Source organism: Magnolia sinica, chromosome 1 (genome assembly GCF_029962835.1).
Source record: "Magnolia sinica isolate HGM2019 chromosome 1, MsV1, whole genome shotgun sequence".
NCBI lineage: Eukaryota > Viridiplantae > Streptophyta > Magnoliopsida > Magnoliales > Magnoliaceae > Magnolia > Magnolia sinica.
The window spans coordinates 36,965,755-36,987,009 of record NC_080573.1 but is presented as its reverse complement, the minus strand read 5'-3'; the positions used below and the strand labels follow the sequence as shown (position 1 = coordinate 36,987,009).

The following is a 21,255-nucleotide window of genomic DNA, read 5'->3' as shown; positions in this document are numbered from 1 at the left end:
TTCAACTTGTTGTACGTCCCGGTCGGAAATCTCTCTTTGCGCAGATGGACCATAACGCGGTCGCCCACCTCGAACACTTTTTGTAGCCGATGCTTGTCCGCTTGTTCCTTTTACTTCTCGTTCGAGGCATGTAGCTTGGTCTGCACTTCTGCATGGATGCTCATGATCTTGTCTGCCATATGTTCTGCTGCAATGCTCGTGCCTGGGTGCTTGGGCAGAGGGACCAAGTCAAGTGTGTGGCGAGGCACTCGTCCGTATATAATCTGGAATGGTGATCTCCCTGTTGAGCGGTTCACCATGTTGTTGAATGCAAACTCTGCTTGAGACAAGGCCAAGTCCCACTGCTTCGGTTTTTCTCCTGAAATACAGCGAAGGAGGTTTCCCAACGTGCGATTCACAACTTCGGTCTGCCCATCAGTCTGTGGGTGGTAAGCACTGCTGAATTGAAGTCGTGTATCGAATCGATTCCATAAAGTCCGCCAAAAATGGCTAATGAACTTCGTGTCACGATCGGAAGTAATGGTCTTGGGGACCCCGTGTAGCCGTACGACCTCCCTAAAAAATAAATTCGCCACGTGTGTTGCATCGAGGGTCTTCTTGCATGGGATAAAGTGCGCCATCTTAGAGAAACGATCTACCACCACGAACACCGAATCCATGCCACGTTGTGTTCGTGGGAGACCAAGCACGAAGTCCATTGATAAATCCTCCCAAGGACCGTCAGGAACAGGTAACGGGGTGTAGAGGCCCGTATTCTGAGATTGCCCCTTGGATGTCTGACAAACATGACAACGTTGTACGGCTTTTCCCACATCACGTACTAACTGCGGCCAGTAATACCGCTCTTCCACGAGATCTCGCGTCTTGTCTCGCCCCAGGTGTCCACCAAGGCCACCTCCATGTAGCTCCTGAATAATCTGCTCCCTCAGAGAACTTTGGGGGATGCACAATCGATTCCCTTTGAAGAGAAAATCGTCCTGTATATGAAGGTCACTGGGGTGACCTTCTTGACACTTCATCCAAGAATCTTTGAAGTCCTCATCCTCGGCATACAGCTCCTTGAGACAGTCGAAACCGACTACCTCGTTGCTCATTGTAACTAGTAGTGATGCACGACGGCTAAGTGCATCGGCCACCTTATTCTGCTGCCTTGACCTGTGCTTAAGAACGAACGTGAATTCTTGTAAAAACGTAACCTATCTAGCATGCACACGATTCACGTTAGTCTGATTATTAATAAAATTTAATGCTTGATGGTCAGTATACAAAACAAACTCTCTTTGAATCAGATAATGCCGCCAATGTCGCAGCGCTTGAACAACTGCGTACAACTTAAGCTCATAAGTCAACCACTTCTTTTGGGCTTCGCTAAGCTTCTCGCTATGGAAGGCTACCGGCCTGCCTTCCTATAATAATACTCCTCCAATTCCGACGTATGAAGAGTCACACTCAACTTCAAACAATTTGTCAAAATTAGGAAGCACCAAGACCGGTGTTGTAGACAAACGATGCTTGATCTCATGAAAGCTCTTGTCAGCTTTGTCGGTCCATTGGAACGATTCTTTTTTCATGTAATCTGTTATAGGCGCGACTATGGTGCTAAAATCTCGCACAAATCGACGATAGAAAGTCGTCAACCCATGAAAACTCCTCACCTCATGAATGTTTGTCGGGATCGACCATTCCCCTAATAGCTCACACATTTTCATCGTCTACACGAATGCCTGTGGATGTTACAACAAATCCTAAAAACAATAGGTTGTCAGTTAAAAAAACTACACTTCTTCAAGTTGAGGTACAACTTATTAATTTGTAGGACCCGCAGCACCTGCCTGAGATGTTTCCTGTGATCCGCCTCATCCTGGCTATATATCAATATGTCATCAAAATATACTACCACAAATCGGCCAATGAATGGTTTTAGAACTTGATTCATTAAACGCATAAAAGTACTTGGTGCGTTCGATAAGCCGAAGGGCATGACCAGCCACTCATACAACCATTCCTTGGTCTTGAATGCCGTTTTCCACTCATCACCGGGTCGAATACGAATCTGATGGTACCCGCTCCTTAGATCTAGTTTAGAGAACACCTTGGCCCCTTCTAACATATCGAGCATGTCGTCCAACCGTGGTATTGGAAACCGATATTTGATGGTAATTTTGTTGATTGCTCGGCTGTCGACACACATGCGCCAGCTTCCATCTCTCTTTGGCGTTAATAATGCTGGTACGACACATGGGCTCATGCTCTCTCTCAAGAGACCCTTACGGATCAATTCCTCCACTTGCCCCTGAAGTATCTCACACTCCTTCGGACTCATCCGATAATGAGGGCGATTGGGCAGGCTAGCCCCAGGGACGAGGTCTATGTGATGTTGGATGTCCCTCATGGGGGGCAATCCATCAGGTAAATCTTCAGGCCAGACTTCTTTGAATTCGTTTAGCAACAGTCTTAAACTTGGAGGGATGTTTGAGGGTTCCTCTTCCTCGCCCTTCACTACTACAGCGTATACCTCGCCGGTTTCCTTGGATTCCTCCATAAAATTTTGAATGGTCAAGAGGGAACTCCCCTCCACTTTAGAGGCTTCAGGGTGGTTCTCTGGTGCCATAGGGGCAAGGATTATTTTTCGACTATCCTTGACGAATACGTAGACATTATCTCGTCCCCGATGGGTCGCATCACGGTCCGACTGCCAGGGTCGACCGAGTAACATATGACAAGCTTCCATATCGACCACGTCACAAAGTATTTGATCCTTATAATTTTTACCAATTGAAAACGAGATAGTGCATTGTTCAGTTACCTTGGTCTCATTCACCTTTTTTATCCAGCCAATAGAGTATGGGGAAGGATGCTTCATCGTTGGTAGCCGCAACTTGTCCACCATTACTCTCGAGACGATATTTTCACTACTACCACTGTCTATGATCACATCACAGACCTTTCCGTTGACGGTGCACCGAGTACGAAATATATTGTGTCGCTGTGGATGTAATTCCTTTCGTGGGGCATACAGTAATCGCCTCACAACTAGAAATTCGCCACGATCTTCGCCCGTCACTTCATCGCCACCTGCTGTTTCTTCAGTAGTTTGTTCATGTTCATCAAAGCGATGGTCTTCTTCTGCGGCCTCATCTTCAGTGCCCCCTTCGTTTATAGTTAAGTGCGCTGCGGGACGTTGAGGACAAGTGTTTGATAAGTGGCCTGGTTGGCCACAGTGGTAACAATTGTTCGACCTTGGCCGAGCATAAGGATTTGGAATCCTACTCGGACCCGCTGTTGTGAGTGCTGCATGTTGAGGTCTGAATGAGCCGCTCCTCGTATCACGGTTTGCGGTTGTAGGAGGTTGAAGACGTTCTCCTACTGGATCTTTTCCTCGTGCCAACACTGGATCCTGCGTGGGACCCGTCATAGGGGGTTGAGTTGAAGGATATGGACGAGCAGGAGCTCTTGCAAGTTGTGTTTCTGCCCTACCTGCCAATTGAACTGCTTCATCCACGGTCCCAACTGGGTACATCTGAACTCGGTCCTGAATTGTCAGTCGCAACCCACCTATAAATCGTGTCACCTTCTGTGACTTAGATTCTGACAGATCGTTTCATGTAGCCAACCGTTGGAATTCTTCAGTGTAATTTGTGATGGTTCGATTTCCTTGTCGACAATTTTGATATTACTGGAATAATATCTGCTCATAATCACTGGGGAGAAATCATGATTGAAGAAGACGTCTCATCCGTGGCCATGATGAGATGGGCGCCTTGTTCTGGCGGGCTCGTGAGAGTTGTAATTGTTCCCACCATGCAGAAGCACCAGATTTTAATTTAAACGCTACCAATTTTACCCTTTTATGATCTGGCACATCCATGTAATCAAAATATCTCTCTACTTCGGCTAGCCAATCGAGAAAATCTTCTATACGTAATAAACCATTAAAACTAGGAAGTTCAGCCTTACCTCGATAGTCTCTTTCAGCACGATCTAGATGATCACCTCCATGGATTGGTCGTCGAGCAAAACCCTCATTAAGGTCCTCGCGCTAGAACTGGAATCATCTGTGGTAGCCTTACGGTTTGCCACTGGTAGTGCTCTACGAAAATCGGGATTGTGTCGTACAGCAACCATGGGTGGTGGAGCACCGCCTAGGGCTCGGGGCGGAAGTAGCGCATCCGCAAGACGGTCGAGAGTTGCCTGCAGCCCTTGCATGGTCAACTGACTCTCCCGGTGGAAAGCTTCCATTCTTTCCGAAAGATAACGAATCCCTGGATCACCGTCCACAGGATTTTGATTCATACCTTCGTTGTTTGCCATCGGCCCGAGGGAAATCCTCGCTTTGATACCAATTGACGCAGGGATGAACGTGATGAGGATAACTACTCCGAATCCACGGAGCTTCTCTGGACTCCTCACGAGGAAAGAAAGCAGGAAAAGAAAGCAGAAAATAGAAATAAATTCTAATAAATTCGAAATTGATTAATTGATGATTAAAAACGAGTTCACAACCCTTTAAATAGGGCTACCAAGCAATGGGAAAGAAATTAGAAGCAAACTACAACTCAAACTCTTAGAATCCGCGACTTACTATAAATAGTAAACTTACTATTTATAGACGGTCGTGATGTCTACTAGTGCGCAAGGTTTTCGGCCAAAAATAGTAAGTGTCCTATTTGGCTTCACCAAACCGTTCTCCTAATTATTCTAAGCTCTTTTCACGTTGGGCGCAACTCCTAAAGCCCGACGGATGAAGAGTTATAATCAAACTAAAACTTACTATTTATAGTAAAAACGAAATTAAAACAGGGAAACGACCATCGATCCAGGGGTTTTTCACAATTTCGGGCTGCGCAACCCGGCATAGCAGGGTTGGTTGGCTTCAGTAGCTCGTTCTACCCCAAAATCATATATTTTACGTTAGATAACTCATTCCGGATTGCAAGATACGCCCGATTTAAGGTTCGATGGTCTGGATCACTTCTGTCGTCAACCGGGCCTTTTCTGATCCATCTTGGCCATGTAATTGTCTGCGACCCGCTCTACATCAGACTTGTTAGCCAAGTACCTTTCTCAACTTTCCAGGTAAGACTGTCAACCAGTCTGACCAAAGTCCCAGGACTAGATGCCTGGGCCACAAAGTAAAACCTAGGCCTGAGCTGGACCCAGGTCCATGATGGGCCAAAATAAAGAGGCCCAAGCCCAGACCAAGCTCGGTTTCACAATCCACTTTTGTGCGACATCTGGGCTGTTCATTGAATGCGCTCCATTGTTCATTGAGTATGAAAAACAAGTCCTTGAAATCTTAAACGGGCCCGGACAAGCTGGGCTTACTGTCTCCTAAATGAAGCCTGAGCCCAGTACAGTTATTAAATCTGTTGGATGCAGGCCCGTAGTGAATTTTTTTTTTTTTTTCATGTGAAATATTAATTTTTTTTTTTAATTCATTACGAGTTCCGCATCTGATAGACGCATACCACAATTTTTCATTAGGTCATATAAATGATAATAAAAATTAGTTACAAGTAATTCAGTTTCCAATAACTAGGCCTCATCAAAGAATATTTAAAGAGGTAAGTCTAAGCATTTTAAAATCGGAAACCCTAACCAACTCAAAGAAATGAAGAGCTGATATTCCCACATCGAATGAAGCCAAGAATGAGTTTTGAGAGAAAACAAGTATAAAAGAGGGTTTAAGAGGAGTAAGAAAGCATACCTTTCTCGGCCTTTTGGCTAAGATCAAGTGTAGTATCTGTTCTTATCAGTTTAATATCTGATACGTGGCCCATTGGGTCACATGATATTAAATTAATTTCTTTTGGGGGAGGGCCTACCACAGTAGCTTGCTGCTGGGGCCCTCATGTGTCGCTCATGCGTTGCACTACTGCACGGGTCTGGCACACCCTACCAAATCAGCTCAACATTTTCTTTCTTAGTCGTCCACTGGATGATGGGTCCAAGTAGATTTGGATGGTTGATACTGCTACAACAAAATAAAGGGCTGCGATGATGGTCTTCGTCCATATCCTTTTTGTTATTATAACACAACCTGCCTGATTTTCACTTTAGGACCCACTACTTGGACGGCTTTGATGTCGTGTGGTATCAATCAATTTTCTTTAATTGTGAAAAGTGGGAAACATGGTTCGGTATTCCAGATCTTTGGCATGCTTGTGGAACCATAGCTTGAACGGCCTCTCTATCGTCCAACTGCAATTTTGGGGCCATGGGCCATCATGGTGGGACCCACCACGACAGTCCAACACATCATATTATCATGGGTTTTCTCTTCACGTATGAAGAGTTTCATATATAAATACATTCAGCTAAATTCAAGTTCATATAAAAAACTTAGACAATCCTGCAATTGCCTCACAAAATATTCGAATCTCCTTTTCAAGTATGAAGAGTTTCATATATCAATACATTCAGCTAAATGCAAGTTCATACAAAACTCAGAAAATCCTGTAATTGCCTGACAAAATATTCATATCTTCTTTTCAAGTATGAAGAGTTTCATATATCAATACATTCAGCTTAATGCAAGTTCATATAAAACTCAGACAATCCTGCAATTACCTCACAAAATATTCAAATCTAGAACAGTAACCTACATGGTTTCATCTTAAGTTCCTAAACATCTGTTATAAGTCCCACCGCGATGTTTCGAGCTCAGTCGTCTGATCACATCTTCCCATCATTAATCTTCAACAGTACAGACAAGACCTCATTCATGTCCGGCCGATCCTCAGGGGCTGCACGGGTGCAGGACAAGGCCAGTTCCAGGATGGCGACGATCTCATCGCTGTTGGATTTCGACGTTCCATTAGAGACTAGATCATGGTCGACCACGCGTAAAACAGCGTCTGTTCCATTACGGACGGCGTTCTCCACAAAGTGCCGTAGAGTGATGGGGACACCATCGTCTTCGATGGTGCCAGTGGGCCTTCTCTTAGTTAAAAACTCCATCATGATCACACCAAAACTGAAGACGTCGGCCTTTGTTGTCACCCTACTCATGTATGCAAACTCTGAAGAATCAATGGTTATTAGTTAGAGCAAGAAGCATTGAAGCAACAGGAGACTACATTGTAATCTTTATTAGGACTGTAAATCTGTGATTAGACAATCCTAACTTTGGGGCCATCTGATCACTTGCCATCCACTTGTAGCCAATGATCAGATATAACTAGCATAGTCCCATCGCTGTGATGGCCCAGAAAACCAACAGTACCGATCCCTGCTCGATTATCATCAGTCGGGCCTCGCCTTTCAGATCTAGGGGTGTAGAAATCAGGCTGTTGGATTCCTCAGGTGGGCCACAGTGGACAAAACTAACAGAAGACTGAAAAAAATGCTTCAGCCATCCATTTATTTTGCGCACCGCAGGCGATGGCAGAACTGTCTGATTACTGAATGAGAAGATCAATTCAGTGTGGCCCACCTGATTATAAATCAGATCATGCACATCCATAGGCACATGTTCTTGTGTGTGGAGGGACAGGGTTCTACCTAATTTGAATTGCTGTTGATGGTGTACATGTTTGGATGCAGAGTTGAATTAGAATTTGTGAACTAATTATTTCAATTCAACTCGGTATCGCATCCAAACACGCCCTTGATCGGGCCATAACCGCATATATAGACATGACCACACACAGATGAAGATGGGAAAATAGGAATTGAAAAGAAATACCTGGTGCCAAATACCCTATGGTGCCTTGGAAAGACGATGCTAATGAAAGGCTGCTGCCATCTTGCAAATGGACACCCAACATTCGAGAGGTCCCGAAATCACTGACATGGGCTATCCAGTCTCGATCCAGAAGAATGTTGGACGGCTTCAAATCGCAGTGGACAATTGGAAAACCATAGTCACAATGCAAGTAAACCAACCCATTTGCAACGGACACAAACAAATTCACTCTCTCAGACAAGCTCCACCTCGATCCATCCGTTCCCGAGTCATGTATGACACTTTCCAAGCTCCCGTTCTCCATGAATTCAAGAACCAATGCCTTGAATTTCCCATACTCCCAAGCATAACCCACCATCTTAACCAGGTTCTTGTGCCTCAGTTGGTTCAAAATCTTCAGTTCTGTGTCGAAGCATTTGTCGGACTCTGCTGCAAACTGCTCTAGATTCAGTTTCTTTACAGCAATGACCCACCCATCATCAATTCTCCCCCTGTAGACGGTGCTCAAACTGCTATGGCCTATCACATTGCGTTCATTGAAGAAATCCGTCGCAATCTGCAAATCTTCTTGGGTGAATCTCTTCAGTGATGGTGCTACTGAATACTCTGTTTTAGATTCACAACGGTCTTCTGTTTTCGGCTTCGTGATGCATCGATGGATGGCTATGATCACGCAGACCACCAGTAGTGACACGAAGATGGATGAGAGAATTATAAGAATAATGGTGACCTTTTTCGAAATCCGTCGGGAATTAGTTTTCTGAATTTCATCAATGCATGGGCTGAGGAATTTCGTTCCACAGAGAAACGGGTTTCCGTCCAAACTCAATGAACTCAGATTTTGAAATATTCCAGAATTGGGGATGGACCCTTCCAGCTGGTTGAATGAAAGGTTGAGATGTTTTAGGCTAGTAAGGTTCCCCAAGCTCACAGGAATTCGACCGCTGAATTCATTCTGAGAAAGATCGAGAGAGACTAGATATTTCAGTTCTGATAATCTTGATGGAATTTCGCCATCTAGCTTATTTCCAGAAAGATTCAAGCTCATAAGCAAGTCTAGTTGATTGAAAATGCGGGCTGGAATCTGACCTGAAACCGCATTTCTGGACAGATCAAGAGAACCCAAATTCCTACAGCCTCCTATCGATGCAGGGATACTTCCTGTGAGATTATTATTCGAGATATCGATGGCCTGAACCATCTGCATCCCGCCGATCTCATCTGGGATGGAACCCACCAAGAAATTGTTGGAAAGGTTAAGATAGATTTGGATGTTCTTCATGCCCACGATCATGGCTGCCGGAACAGATCCAATCAGACGGTTGTGGGAGAGGTCCAAGGTCATGAGTCCTTTCAGATCGCCCATGCTTCTTGGGATGGGCCCACTAAGCATGTTCCCATGGAGGTCCAAGTTCGAAAGCAGCTTAAGTTTCGAGACGGAGTTCGGAATCAGACCACTGAATCTGTTCTCCTGCAGCTTGAGCTCTGAAAGCTGTTTCAATTCAAATATTTCTTCTGGAATTGCCCCATGGAAAGCATTTTCATATAAAGAAAGACCTTGGAGAGCCGACAAGTTCGATATCGATGATGGAATAGGACCTGAAAATCCATTTGTGCTGAGGTCCAAAGAGATTAACATGCTTAGATTCCCAATCTCCTGAGGAATCTTCCCAGTCAGAGAATTAAGAAACAGTCTCAAATTCCTTAGATTCGTTAGTTTTCCGATACCCGGTTTTAGTGACCCGCTGAGATTGTTTCGCGCCAAATCCAGCCTCGTAAGCTCAGTGCAATTGAATATATCTTCTGGAATCGCACCCGACAGTCGATTTTGTCCAAGTGAAAGGAAATTCAGATCCTGTAACATTCCTAAACCCGATGGAATCCGCCCCGTCAATCCATTGTTAACCCAGCTTATGTTTTGAAGATTAGAACAGTTGGTGATCGATGAAGGAATTGGACCCTCTAAGTGGTTGTTATGTAGAATTAGCACCTCCAGCTTATAAAGTGATCCGACAGTCGACGGAATCGGCCCGCTCAAGGAATTGAAGCTAAGAGCCAAGTATATCAGATCCGTCAAATTCATCAAGGATGGTGGTATTTCGCCCGTTAGACTATTCAAATTCAGATTCAGTCTACGTAAGGATCTCAAAGACCCCAGTTCAGACGGTATGTTCCCGGTTAATTCATTTTCAGAAAGACCCAAACTGATTAATGAATTGCATTGTGATATCGAAGCAGGGATTGTGGAAGATAAGTTATTATTATATAATAGAAGAGCTTGTAAGTTGGCCAATTCACCTAGCTCAGATGGAATCCTGCCCGTTAATCGATTGCTATAGAGGGCCAACATTGTGAGATTCTTACAACGGCCCAGTTCAGCTGGGACTTGCCCAATGAATTGATTTTCTTGTAACTGAAGAATTTGTAATTTCGACAAGTTCCCGATCACCGGAGGTATTATTCCAGATATCTGATTCTGACTCAAATCAAATGCAATCAAAGCTTGCAGTCTACCGATTGATGATGGAATGGGGCCCACCAATCCATTTAAGTAACCGATGAACGACTGAAGATTAACCAAATTGCCAATATCTGATGGGATCATACCCGTTAGATTGTTCGTGCTGAAGTCTAGGCCAGTCAGGGACGTGCAGTTGATGATGCTTGTCGGAATGGTACCGTTGAAGAAGTTTTCGCTCAAATCCAAAATCTGCAGTTCTTTCAGGTTCCCGAGCTCCAAAGGAATCGTACCTGAGAGGGAATCATCAAAGAACATAAACTCAGTGTAATCTATGGATTGACTGTCGAGTGAATTGGGTTTGCCAATTGATTCATATAAGCTAGGAAGAATTGAAAATTAACTAAATGACCGATGTGTGATTCGATCATACCTGTTAGCTTGTTTGTGGGGAGGCCTAATCCGATCAGAGCCGTGCAGTTGCCAATGCTTGCTGGAATGCTCCCATCCAAGAAATTGGTGCTCAGATCCAAAACCTGAAGCTTTTTCAGGTTCCCCAACTCGGTAGGAATCGCATCCGACAGAGAATTGTTCGAGAGGAGCAACTCGGTGAGTTCCGAGCAGAGATGGAGTTCAGTTGGGATTGAACCGGAGAATGAATTCGACGATAAATCAAGAGTCTGGAGGCTCGAAATGTTTCCGAGAAATGGAGTAATCTTGCCTTGGAGTTGCAATTCAGACAGAGAAATCGAAACAACAGCATTGCTTGAAGGATCGCAGGCGATGCCGGACCAATTACAGTGATGAGTTCTGTCTATCCAATCTGCCAGAGCTCCAATTGGGTCGTTGGTGATCAAGCTCTTGAAGGCTTTCAATGCCTCAATTTCTAGATTGGAGCTCAGCCCTTCCGATGGGATTATGTATAGAACAGAACAAATACAGAGCATAAACAGAAGGACCTTCAAATTGGCCATTTCAACGGTCAGATCAGTGATTAAATGGTCTGAACTACTGAACAAACGGAAATTGCAGAGGTTTAAATAAACTCAGAAAGATTCAACCTCTGCAATCGAAGCAATTGAATGATGAATGTTTAATATGCAAGTGGGGCCCATGTGAAGATATGGGAGGATGAGCTGTCCTTCTTCTGGGTGCTTGCGTGGGTGGGACCACAGCCCACAGTCAATGATTCACATACATACAACTCTGAAAGTTAAAGAAAGAAGCTGATGCGTCCATTCCCTCACAAAGGCTTTCCACGGACATGATACAAAAATGGGAACAGATCCAAAACAAAAGTGGGCCGACAGGGAAATGCCTGTCGTTGAAAGCTTCCCGGGTCCACCGTGATTCTTATATGTCATTCATACTGTTCGTAAGGTCACTGGACCAGTCGGGTTATCTGGGTTAGCTGGATAGATTCGACTTGGAAAAGCTCAACTCGCCTCAGCTCGAAATTGGATTCGGACTGAGTTGAGCTGGTTTTTAGAGTTCAAAAAATTTCGAGCTGAGTTTGAGCTTGCTCGAGCTCGACTTGATGCGGATCGAATCAGCTTAGTGACTTGGTTGTTTTGATTTTGATGTGTTTGATTTTAATCCTGTTCTCCGGTGTTTGATGAAATACCTGTAAAAATATTGTTATTGTTTTGCATTCTTTGAGAAATTGAAGATGCATTTTATGTGTTTGAAAAAATGCCTCATAGGCTTGAACTCGGCTTGAGCTGGCCTGAGTTGTCGATAGAACCGAGCCAAGTTGGCCAAATAGGCTCGAGGACCGAGCCGAGCTGTGCCAAGCTCGACTCGGTTCAACTTAGTCATTCCTACTGGATGAACTAAAAACACGAAATATTAGCCTGATCTAAAACTTTTGTGGGTCCATGAATATTTCCATGTAGACATTAAATCTCACTTTTTCCTATGGTACAACACACTTGAATTTGAATCTACCTGATTTTTGAACCCATGTCCCAACATAATCAGGCAAAATAGATAAATGGGGTGAATTTCCTACTAGCATCATGGTGGGGCCTAACTAGCTTCCCATGGGCTTTGGCAGTTTGCCCATTAGTAGCCAGTAGCGATGATGTATAGGTTTTATCCATGCCGTCCATCTACTTTTCTGGATCATTTTAGGGCTAGAGCCTAAAAGTAGATCCAAATCTCATGTGGAACATATCACGGGAAATAGTGGTGATTGAACCCCACTATTAAAAACTTTCTAGAGGTACAGAAGTTTTGGATTAAGCTTGTGTTTCCAATTCATCCATATCTTCGTAACATGGTTAATAGATTGGATGGCAAATAAACATTACAATGGCACTAGGAAGTTTTTAATGGTGTGCACCAAACACCTATTTTTTTCTTATGGTGTGGTCCACTTGAGATTTGGATGTCTTATTTTTGGATTCATGCAATAAAATAATATGTGAAAATAGATAGACAGGATGTCTTATTTTTGGATTCATGCAATAAAATAATATGTGAAAATAGATAGACAGCTAGAATAAAACATATATATCATGGTGGGGCCCATAGAACAATGCAGCCAGCCACTGGCATCGTCAGCAAGCGATCAACATCCTTGGTTATTAAAACTAAAATAAATGTTATAGCACCCAAGAGTAACAATTTAGTTTAAGTTAATAAATTACCTTTTAAATTTCAACTAAAATAAATATTATAATACAAAGTTTTTAAAAATAAAAATAAATTTTTTTTTAAAGCATTGAAAACTTATAGGAAGGGGCTTTTGGTCCTCCCATTATAAAATTTCTAGATTAGGATTGTAATTAGAGTATTAATAGTTGGATAACTGTAATTACAATATAAGTCAGGTATTTGACTCATATATCGAAGTCTCATCAAAGTCTATGTGTGCCCATTGATTAGGCTAGGCCAGTCCAGCCTGGAGTCTGGCCCACAGCAGTAACTGGGCTTTGAACGAGGTTTCAGGCACAGCATCTGATCAGGATGGGCCTAGGAATGCCTCTTTAATTGTGAAACTGGTTAGCCCAATCCTACCTGTTACCCATTATTGGGCGTAATTCATTGCTAGAGAACTTGATTGGGCTCAGACCCAAATCCTCAGCTAGTGGGTCCGGTAGAGCCCTGGTTCTTAGCCACAGATTGGGCTGGGTTGGGTTTCAGACTTGTTAGCCAAGTACCTTTCTCAACTTTCCAGGTAAGACTGTCAACCAGTCTGACCAAAGTCCCAGGACTAGACGCCTGGGCCACAAAGTAAAACCTAGGCCTGAGCTTGACCCAGGTCCATGATGGGCCAAAATAAAGAGGCCCAAGCCCAGACCAAGCTCGGTTTCACAATCCACTTTTGTGCGACATCTGGGCTGTTCATTGAATGCGCTCCATTGTTCATTGAGTATGAAAAACAAGTCCTTGAAATCTTAAACGGGCCCGGACAAGCTGGGCTTACTGTCTCCTAAATGAAGCCTGAGCCCAGTACAGTTATTAAATCTGTTGGATGCAGGCCCGTAGTGAATTTTTTTTTTTTTTTTCATGTGAAATATTAATTTTTTTTTTTTAATTCATTACGAGTTCCGCATCTGATAGACGCATACCACAATTTTTCATTAGGTCATATAAATGATAATAAAAATTAGTTACAAGTAATTCAGTTTCCAATAACTAGGCCTCATCAAAGAATATTTAAAGAGGTAAGTCTAAGCATTTTAAAATCGGAAACCCTAACCAACTCAAAGAAATGAAGAGCTGATATTCCCACATCGAATGAAGCCAAGAATGAGTTTTGAGAGAAAACAAGTATAAAAGAGGGTTTAAGAGGAGTAAGAAAGCATACCTTTCTCGGCCTTTTGGCTAAGATCAAGTGTAGTATCTGTTCTTATCAGTTTAATATCTGATACGTGGCCCATTGGGTCACATGATATTAAATTAATTTCTTTTGGGGGAGGGCCCACCACAGTAGCTTGCTGCTGGGGCCCTCATGTGTCGCTCATTCGTTGCAGTACTGCACGGGCCTGGCACACCCTACCAAATCAGCTCAACATTTTCTTTCTTAGTCGTCCACTGGATGATGGGTCCAAGTAGATTTGGATGGTTGATACTGCTACAACAAAATGAAGGGCTGCGATGATGGTCTTCGTCCATATCCTTTTTGTTATTGTAACATAACCTGCCTGATTTTCACTTTAGGACCCACTACTTGGACGGCTTTGATGTCGTGTGGTATCAATCAATTTTCTTTAATTGTGAAAAGTGGGAAACATGGTTCGGTATTCCAGATCTTTGGCATGCTTGTGGAACCATAGCTTGAACGGCCTCTCTATCGTCCAACTGCAATTTTGGGGCCATGGGCCATCATGGTGGGACCGACCACGACAGTCCAACACATCATATTATCATGGGTTTTCTCTTCACGTATGAAGAGTTTCATATATAAATACATTCAGCTAAATTCAAGTTCATATAAAAAACTTAGACAATCCTGCAATTGCCTCACAAAATATTCGAATCTCCTTTTCAAGTATGAAGAGTTTCATATATCAATACATTCAGCTAAATGCAAGTTCATACAAAACTCAGAAAATCCTGTAATTGCCTGACAAAATATTCATATCTTCTTTTCAAGTATGAAGAGTTTCATATATCAATACATTCAGCTTAATGCAAGTTCATATAAAACTCAGACAATCCTGCAATTACCTCACAAAATATTCAAATCTAGAACAGTAACCTACATGGTTTCATCTTAAGTTCCTAAACATCTGTTATAAGTCCCACCGCAATGTTTCGAGCTCAGTCGTCTGATCACATCTTCCCATCATTAATCTTCAACAGTACAGACAAGACCTCATTCATGTCCGGCCGATCCTCAGGGGCTGCACGGGTGCAGGACAAGGCCAATTCCAGGAGGGCGACGATCTCATCGCTGTTGGATTTCGACGTTCCATTAGAGACTAGATCATGGTCGACCACGCGTAAAACAGCGTCTGTTCCATTACGGACGGCGTTCTCCACAAAGTGCCGTAGAGTGATGGGGACACCATCGTCTTCGATGGTGCCAGTGGGCCTTCTCTTAGTTAAAAACTCCATCATGATCACACCGAAACTGAAGACGTCGGCCTTTGTTGTCACCCTACTCATGTATGCAAACTCTGAAGAATCAATGGTTATTAGTTAGAGCAAGAAGCATTGAAGCAACAGGAGACTACATTGTAATCTTTATTAGGACTGTAAATCTGTGATTAGACAATCCTAACTTTGGGGCCATCTGATCACTTGCCATCCACTTGTAGCCAATGATCAGATATAACTAGCATAGTCCCATCGCTGTGATGGCCCAGAAAACCAACAGTACCGATCCCTGCTCGATTATCATCAGTCGGGCCTCGCCTTTCAGATCTAGGGGTGTAGAAATCAGGCTGTTGGATTCCTCAGGTGGGCCACAGTGGACAAAACTAACAGAAGACTGAAAAAAATGCTTCAGCCATCCATTTATTTTGCGCACCGCAGGCGATGGCAGAACTGTCTGATTACTGAATGAGAAGATCAATTCAGTGTGGCCCACCTGATTATAAATCAGATCATGCACATCCATAGGCACATGTTCTTGTGTGTGGAGGGACAGGGTTCTACCTAATTTGAATTGCTATTGATGGTGTACATGTTTGGATGCAGAGTTGAATTAGAATTTGTGAACTAATTATTTCAATTCAACTCGGTATCGCATCCAAACACGCCCTTGATCGGGCCATAACCGCATATATAGACATGACCACACACAGATGAAGATGGGAAAATAGGAATTGAAAAGAAATACCTGGTGCCAAATACCCTATGGTGCCTTGGAAAGACGATGCTGATGAAAGGCTGCTGCCATCTTGCAAATGGACACCCAACATTCGAGAGGTCCCGAAATCACTGACATGGGCTATCCAGTCTCGATCCAGAAGAATGTTGGACGGCTTCAAATCGCAGTGGACAATTGGAAAACCATAGTCACAATGCAAGTAAACCAACCCATTTGCAACGGACACAAACAAATTCACTCTCTCAGACAAGCTCCACCTCGATCCATCCGTTCCCGAGTCATGTATGACACTTTCCAAGCTCCCGTTCTCCATGAATTCAAGAACCAATGCCTTGAATTTCCCATACTCCCAAGCATAACCCACCATCTTAACCAGGTTCTTGTGCCTCAGTTGGTTCAAAATCTTCAGTTCTGTGTCGAAGCATTTGTCGGACTCTGCTGCAAACTGCTCTAGATTCAGTTTCTTTACAGCAATGACCCACCCATCATCAATTCTCCCCCTGTAGACGGTGCTCAAACTGCTATGGCCTATCACATTGCGTTCATTGAAGAAATCCGTCGCAATCTGCAAATCTTCTTGGGTGAATCTCTTCAGTGATGGTGCTACTGAATACTCTGTTTTAGATTCACAACGGTCTTCTGTTTTCGGCTTCGTGATGCATCGATGGATGGCTATGATCACGCAGACCACCAGTAGTGACACGAAGATGGATGAGAGAATTATAAGAATAATGGTGACCTTTTTCGAAATCCGTCGGGAATTAGTTTTCTGAATTTCATCAATGCATGGGCTGAGGAATTTCGTTCCACAGAGAAACGGGTTTCCGTCCAAACTCAATGAACTCAGATTTTGAAATATTCCAGAATTGGGGATGGACCCTTCCAGCTGGTTGAATGAAAGGTTGAGATGTTTTAGGCTAGTAAGGTTCCCCAAGCTCACAGGAATTCGACCGCTGAATTCATTCTGGGAAAGATCGAGAGAGACTAGATATTTCAGTTCTGATAATCTTGATGGAATTTCGCCATCTAGCTTATTTCCAGAAAGATTCAAGCTCATAAGCAAGTCTAGTTGATTGAAAATGCGGGCTGGAATCTGACCTGAAACCGCATTTCTGGACAGATCAAGAGAACCCAAATTCCTACAGCCTCCTATCGATGCAGGGATACTTCCTGTGAGATTATTATTCGAGATATCGATGGCCTGAACCATCTGCATCCCGCTGATCTCATCTGGGATGGAACCCACCAAGAAATTGTTGGAAAGGTTAAGATAGATTTGGATGTTCTTCATGCCCACGATCATGGCTGCCGGAACAGATCCAATCAGACGGTTGTGGGAGAGGTCCAAGGTCATGAGTCCTTTCAGATCGCCCATGCTTCTTGGGATGGGCCCACTAAGCATGTTCCCATGGAGGTCCAAGTTCGAAAGCAGCTTAAGTTTCGAGACGGAGTTCGGAATCAGACCACTGAATCTGTTCTCCTGCAGCTTGAGCTCTGAAAGCTGTTTCAATTCAAATATTTCTTCTGGAATTGCCCCATGGAAAGCATTTTCATATAAAGAAAGACCTTGGAGAGCCGACAAGTTCGATATCGATGATGGAATAGGACCTGAAAATCCATTTGTGCTGAGGTCCAAAGAGATTAACATGCTTAGATTCCCAATCTCCTGAGGAATCTTCCCAGTCAGAGAATTAAGAAACAGTCTCAAATTCCTTAGATTCGTTAGTTTTCCGATAGCCGGTTTTAGTGACCCGCTGAGATTGTTTCGCGCCAAATCCAGCCTCGTAAGCTCAGTGCAATTGAATATATCTTCTGGAATCGCACCCGACAGTCGATTTTGCCCAAGTGAAAGGAAATTCAGATTCTGTAACATTCCTAAACCCGATGGAATCCGCCCCGTCAATCCATTGTTAACCCAGCTTATGTTTTGAAGATTAGAACAGTTGGTGATCGATGAAGGAATTGGACCCTCTAAGTGGTTGTTATGTAGAATTAGCACCTCCAGCTTATAAAGTGATCCGACAGTCGACGGAATCGGCCCGCTCAAGGAATTGAAGCTAAGAGCCAAGTATATCAGATCCGTCAAATTCATCAAGGATGGTGGTATTTCGCCCGTTAGACTATTCAAATTCAGATTCAGTCTACGTAAGGATCTCAAAGACCCCAGTTCAGACGGTATGTTCCCGGTTAATTCATTTTCAGAAAGACCCAAACGGATTAATGAATTGCATTGTGATATCGAAGCAGGGATTGTGGAAGATAAGTTATTATTATATAATAGAAGAGCTTGTAAGTTGGCCAATTCACCTAGCTCAGATGGAATCCTGCCCGTTAATCGATTGCTATAGAGGGCCAACATTGTGAGATTCTTACAACGGCCCAGTTCAGCTGGGACTTGCCCAATGAATTGATTTTCTTGTAACTGAAGAATTTGTAATTTCGACAAGTTCCCGATCACCGGAGGTATTATTCCAGATATCTGATTCTGACTCAAATCAAATGCAATCAAAGCTTGCAGTCTACCGATTGATGATGGAATGGGGCCCACCAATCCATTTAAGTAACCGATGAACGACTGAAGATTAACCAAATTGCCAATATCTGATGGGATCATACCCGTTAGATTGTTCGTGCTGAAGTCTAGGCCAGTCAGGGACGTGCAGTTGATGATGCTTGTCGGAATGGTACCGTTGAAGAAGTTTTCGCTCAAATCCAAAATCTGCAGTTCTTTCAGGTTCCCGAGCTCCAAAGGAATCGTACCTGAGAGGGAATCATCAAAGAACATAAACTCAGTGTAATCTATGGATTGACTGTCGAGTGAATTGGGTTTGCCAATTGATTCATATAAGCTAGGAAGAATTGAAAATTAACTAAATGACCGATGTGTGATTCGATCATACCTGTTAGCTTGTTTGTGGGGAGGCCTAATCCGATCAGAGCCGTGCAGTTGCCAATGCTTGCTGGAATGCTCCCATCCAAGAAATTGGTGCTCAGATCCAAAACCTGAAGCTTTTTCAGGTTCCCCAACTCGGTAGGAATCGCATCCGACAGAGAATTGTTCGAGAGGAGCAACTCGGTGAGTTCCGAGCAGAGATGGAGTTCAGTTGGGATTGAACCGGAGAATGAATTCGACGATAAATCAAGAGTCTGGAGGCTCGAAATGTTTCCGAGAAATGGAGTAATCTTGCCTTGGAGTTGCAATTCAGACAGAGAAATCGAAACAACAGCATTGCTTGAAGGATCGCAGGCGATGCCGGACCAATTACAGTGATGAGTTCTGTCTATCCAATCTGCCAGAGCTCCAATTGGGTCGTTGGTGATCAAGCTCTTGAAGGCTTTCAATGCCTCAATTTCTAGATTGGAGCTCAGCCCTTCCGATGGGATTATGTATAGAACAGAACAAATACAGAGCATAAACAGAAGGACCTTCAAATTGGCCATTTCAACGGTCAGATCAGTGATTAAATGGTCTGAACTACTGAACAAACGGAAATTGCAGAGGTTTAAATAAACTCAGAAAGATTCAACCTCTGCAATCGAAGCAATTGAATGATGAATGTTTAATATGCAAGTGGGGCCCATGTGAAGATATGGGAGGATGAGCTGTCCTTCTTCTGGGTGCTTGCGTGGGTGGGACCACAGCCCACAGTCAATGATTCACATACATACAACTCTGAAAGTTAAAGAAAGAAGCTGATGCGTCCATTCCCTCACAAAGGCTTTCCACGGACATGATACAAAAATGGGAACAGATCCAAAACAAAAGTGGGCCGACAGGGAAATGCCTGTCGTTGAAAGCTTCCCGGGTCCACCGTGATTCTTATATGTCATTCATACTGTTCGTAAGGTCACTGGACCAGTCGGGTTATCTGGGTTAGCTGGATAGATTCGACTTGGAAAAGCTCAACTCGCCTCAGCTCGAAATTGGATTCGGACTGAGTTGAGCTGGTTTTTAGAGTTCAAAAAATTTCGAGCTGAGTTTGAGCTTGCTCGAGCTCGACTTGATGCGGATCGAATCAGCTTAGTGACTGGGTTGTTTTGATTTTGATGTGTTTGATTTTAATCCTGTTCTCCGGTGTTTGATGAAATACCTGTAAAAATATTGTTATTGTTTTGCATTCTTTGAGAAATTGAAGATGCATTTTATGTGTTTGAGAAAATGCCTCATAGGCTTGAACTCGGCTTGAGCTGGCCTGAGTTGTCGATAGAACCGAGCCAAGTTGGCCAAATAGGCTCAAGGACCGAGCCGAGCTGTGCCAAGCTCGACTCGGTTCAACTTAGTCATTCCTACTGGATGAACTAAAAACACGAAATATTAGCCTGATCTAAAACTTTTGTGGGTCCGTGAATATTTCCATGTAGACATTCAATCTCACTTTTTCCTATGGTACAACACACTTGAATTTGAATCTACCTGATTTTTGAACCCATGTCCCAACATAATCAGGCAAAATAGATAAATGGGGTGAATTTCCTACTAGCATCATGGTGGGGCCTAACTAGCTTCCCATGGGCTTTGGCAGTTTGCCCATTAGTAGCCAGTAGCGATGATGTATAGGTTTTATCCATGCCGTCCATCTACTTTTCTGGATCATTTTAGAGCTAGAGCCTAAAAGTAGATCCAAATCTCATGTGGAACATATCACGGGAACTAGTGGTGATTGAACCCCACTATTAAAAACTTTCTAGAGGTACAGAAGTTTTGGATTAAGCTTGTGTTTCCAATTCATCCATATCTTCGTAACATAGTTAATAGATTGGATGGCAAATAAACATTACAATGGCACTAGGAAGTTTTTAATGGTGTGCACCAAACACCTATTTTTTCTTATGGTGTGGTCCACTTGAGATTTGGATGTCTTATTTTTGGATTCATGCAATAAAATAATATGTGAAAATAGATAGACAGCTAGAATAAAACATATATATCATGGTGGGGCCCATAGAACAATGCAGCCAGCCACTGGCATCGTCAGCAGGCGATCAACATCCTTGGTTATTAAAACTAAAATAAATGTTATAGCACCCAAGAGTAACAATTTAGTTTAAGTTAATAAATTACCTTTTAAATTTCAACTAAAATAAATATTATAATACAAAGTTTTTAAAAATAAAAATAAAATTTTTTTTAAAGCATTTCAAATTAAATAGGTAATTTAAACTATAAGAGGTAATAAATCACCCCATGATGTTCTTGAGAAATCCATCAAGTCAACCATTTTATTTGTCTTATTTTAGGGGTGGGGCAAATATGAACTAGATTCAATATTCAAGTGGGCCACGTGACTTGCAACAGTGGTACTGAACATCCACTATTGAAACTTC

General features: G+C 43.1%; 2 protein-coding genes and 2 non-coding genes across 7 annotated transcripts; 2 read left to right on the top strand and 2 right to left on the bottom strand.

Annotated features, from left to right (window-relative positions):
* Positions 1 to 5,703: 5,703 nt before the first annotated feature.
* Positions 5,704 to 5,899, top strand: LOC131222417 (U2 spliceosomal RNA). The gene has a single exon (XR_009160036.1). It is a non-coding gene; the product is annotated as a U2 spliceosomal RNA (small nuclear RNA).
* Positions 5,900 to 6,383: 484 nt separating this feature from the next.
* LOC131245879 (LRR receptor-like serine/threonine-protein kinase FLS2) lies at positions 6,384 to 11,236 on the bottom strand. Of its 3 annotated transcripts, none has more exons than XM_058245645.1 (4): positions 10,579 to 11,236; positions 9,245 to 10,438; positions 7,688 to 8,350; positions 6,384 to 7,022 (listed from the first exon to the last, which is right to left on the bottom strand). In XM_058245645.1, the coding sequence occupies exons 1-4, from the start codon at positions 11,117 to 11,119 to the stop codon at positions 6,676 to 6,678; spliced, it is 2,745 nt and encodes a 914-aa protein (XP_058101628.1). In that variant the 5' UTR covers positions 11,120 to 11,236; the 3' UTR covers positions 6,384 to 6,675. The 3 variants fall into 3 exon arrangements, with proteins under 3 accessions (XP_058101628.1, XP_058101622.1, XP_058101614.1); XM_058245639.1 differs by having other exon boundaries at positions 7,688 to 9,490; positions 10,295 to 10,438; XM_058245631.1 differs by having other exon boundaries at positions 7,688 to 10,438.
* Positions 11,237 to 13,955: 2,719 nt separating this feature from the next.
* LOC131223003 (U2 spliceosomal RNA) lies at positions 13,956 to 14,151 on the top strand. The gene has a single exon (XR_009160258.1). It is a non-coding gene; the product is annotated as a U2 spliceosomal RNA (small nuclear RNA).
* A 563-nt stretch (positions 14,152 to 14,714) lies between these two features.
* On the bottom strand, positions 14,715 to 19,484 carry LOC131245864 (LRR receptor-like serine/threonine-protein kinase FLS2). Of its 2 annotated transcripts, XM_058245610.1 has the most exons (4): positions 18,831 to 19,484; positions 17,497 to 18,690; positions 15,940 to 16,602; positions 14,715 to 15,274 (listed from the first exon to the last, which is right to left on the bottom strand). In XM_058245610.1, the coding sequence occupies exons 1-4, from the start codon at positions 19,369 to 19,371 to the stop codon at positions 14,928 to 14,930; spliced, it is 2,745 nt and encodes a 914-aa protein (XP_058101593.1). In that variant the 5' UTR covers positions 19,372 to 19,484; the 3' UTR covers positions 14,715 to 14,927. The 2 variants fall into 2 exon arrangements, with proteins under 2 accessions (XP_058101593.1, XP_058101585.1); XM_058245602.1 differs by having other exon boundaries at positions 15,940 to 18,690.
* Between the last annotated feature and the right edge of the window lie 1,771 nt (positions 19,485 to 21,255).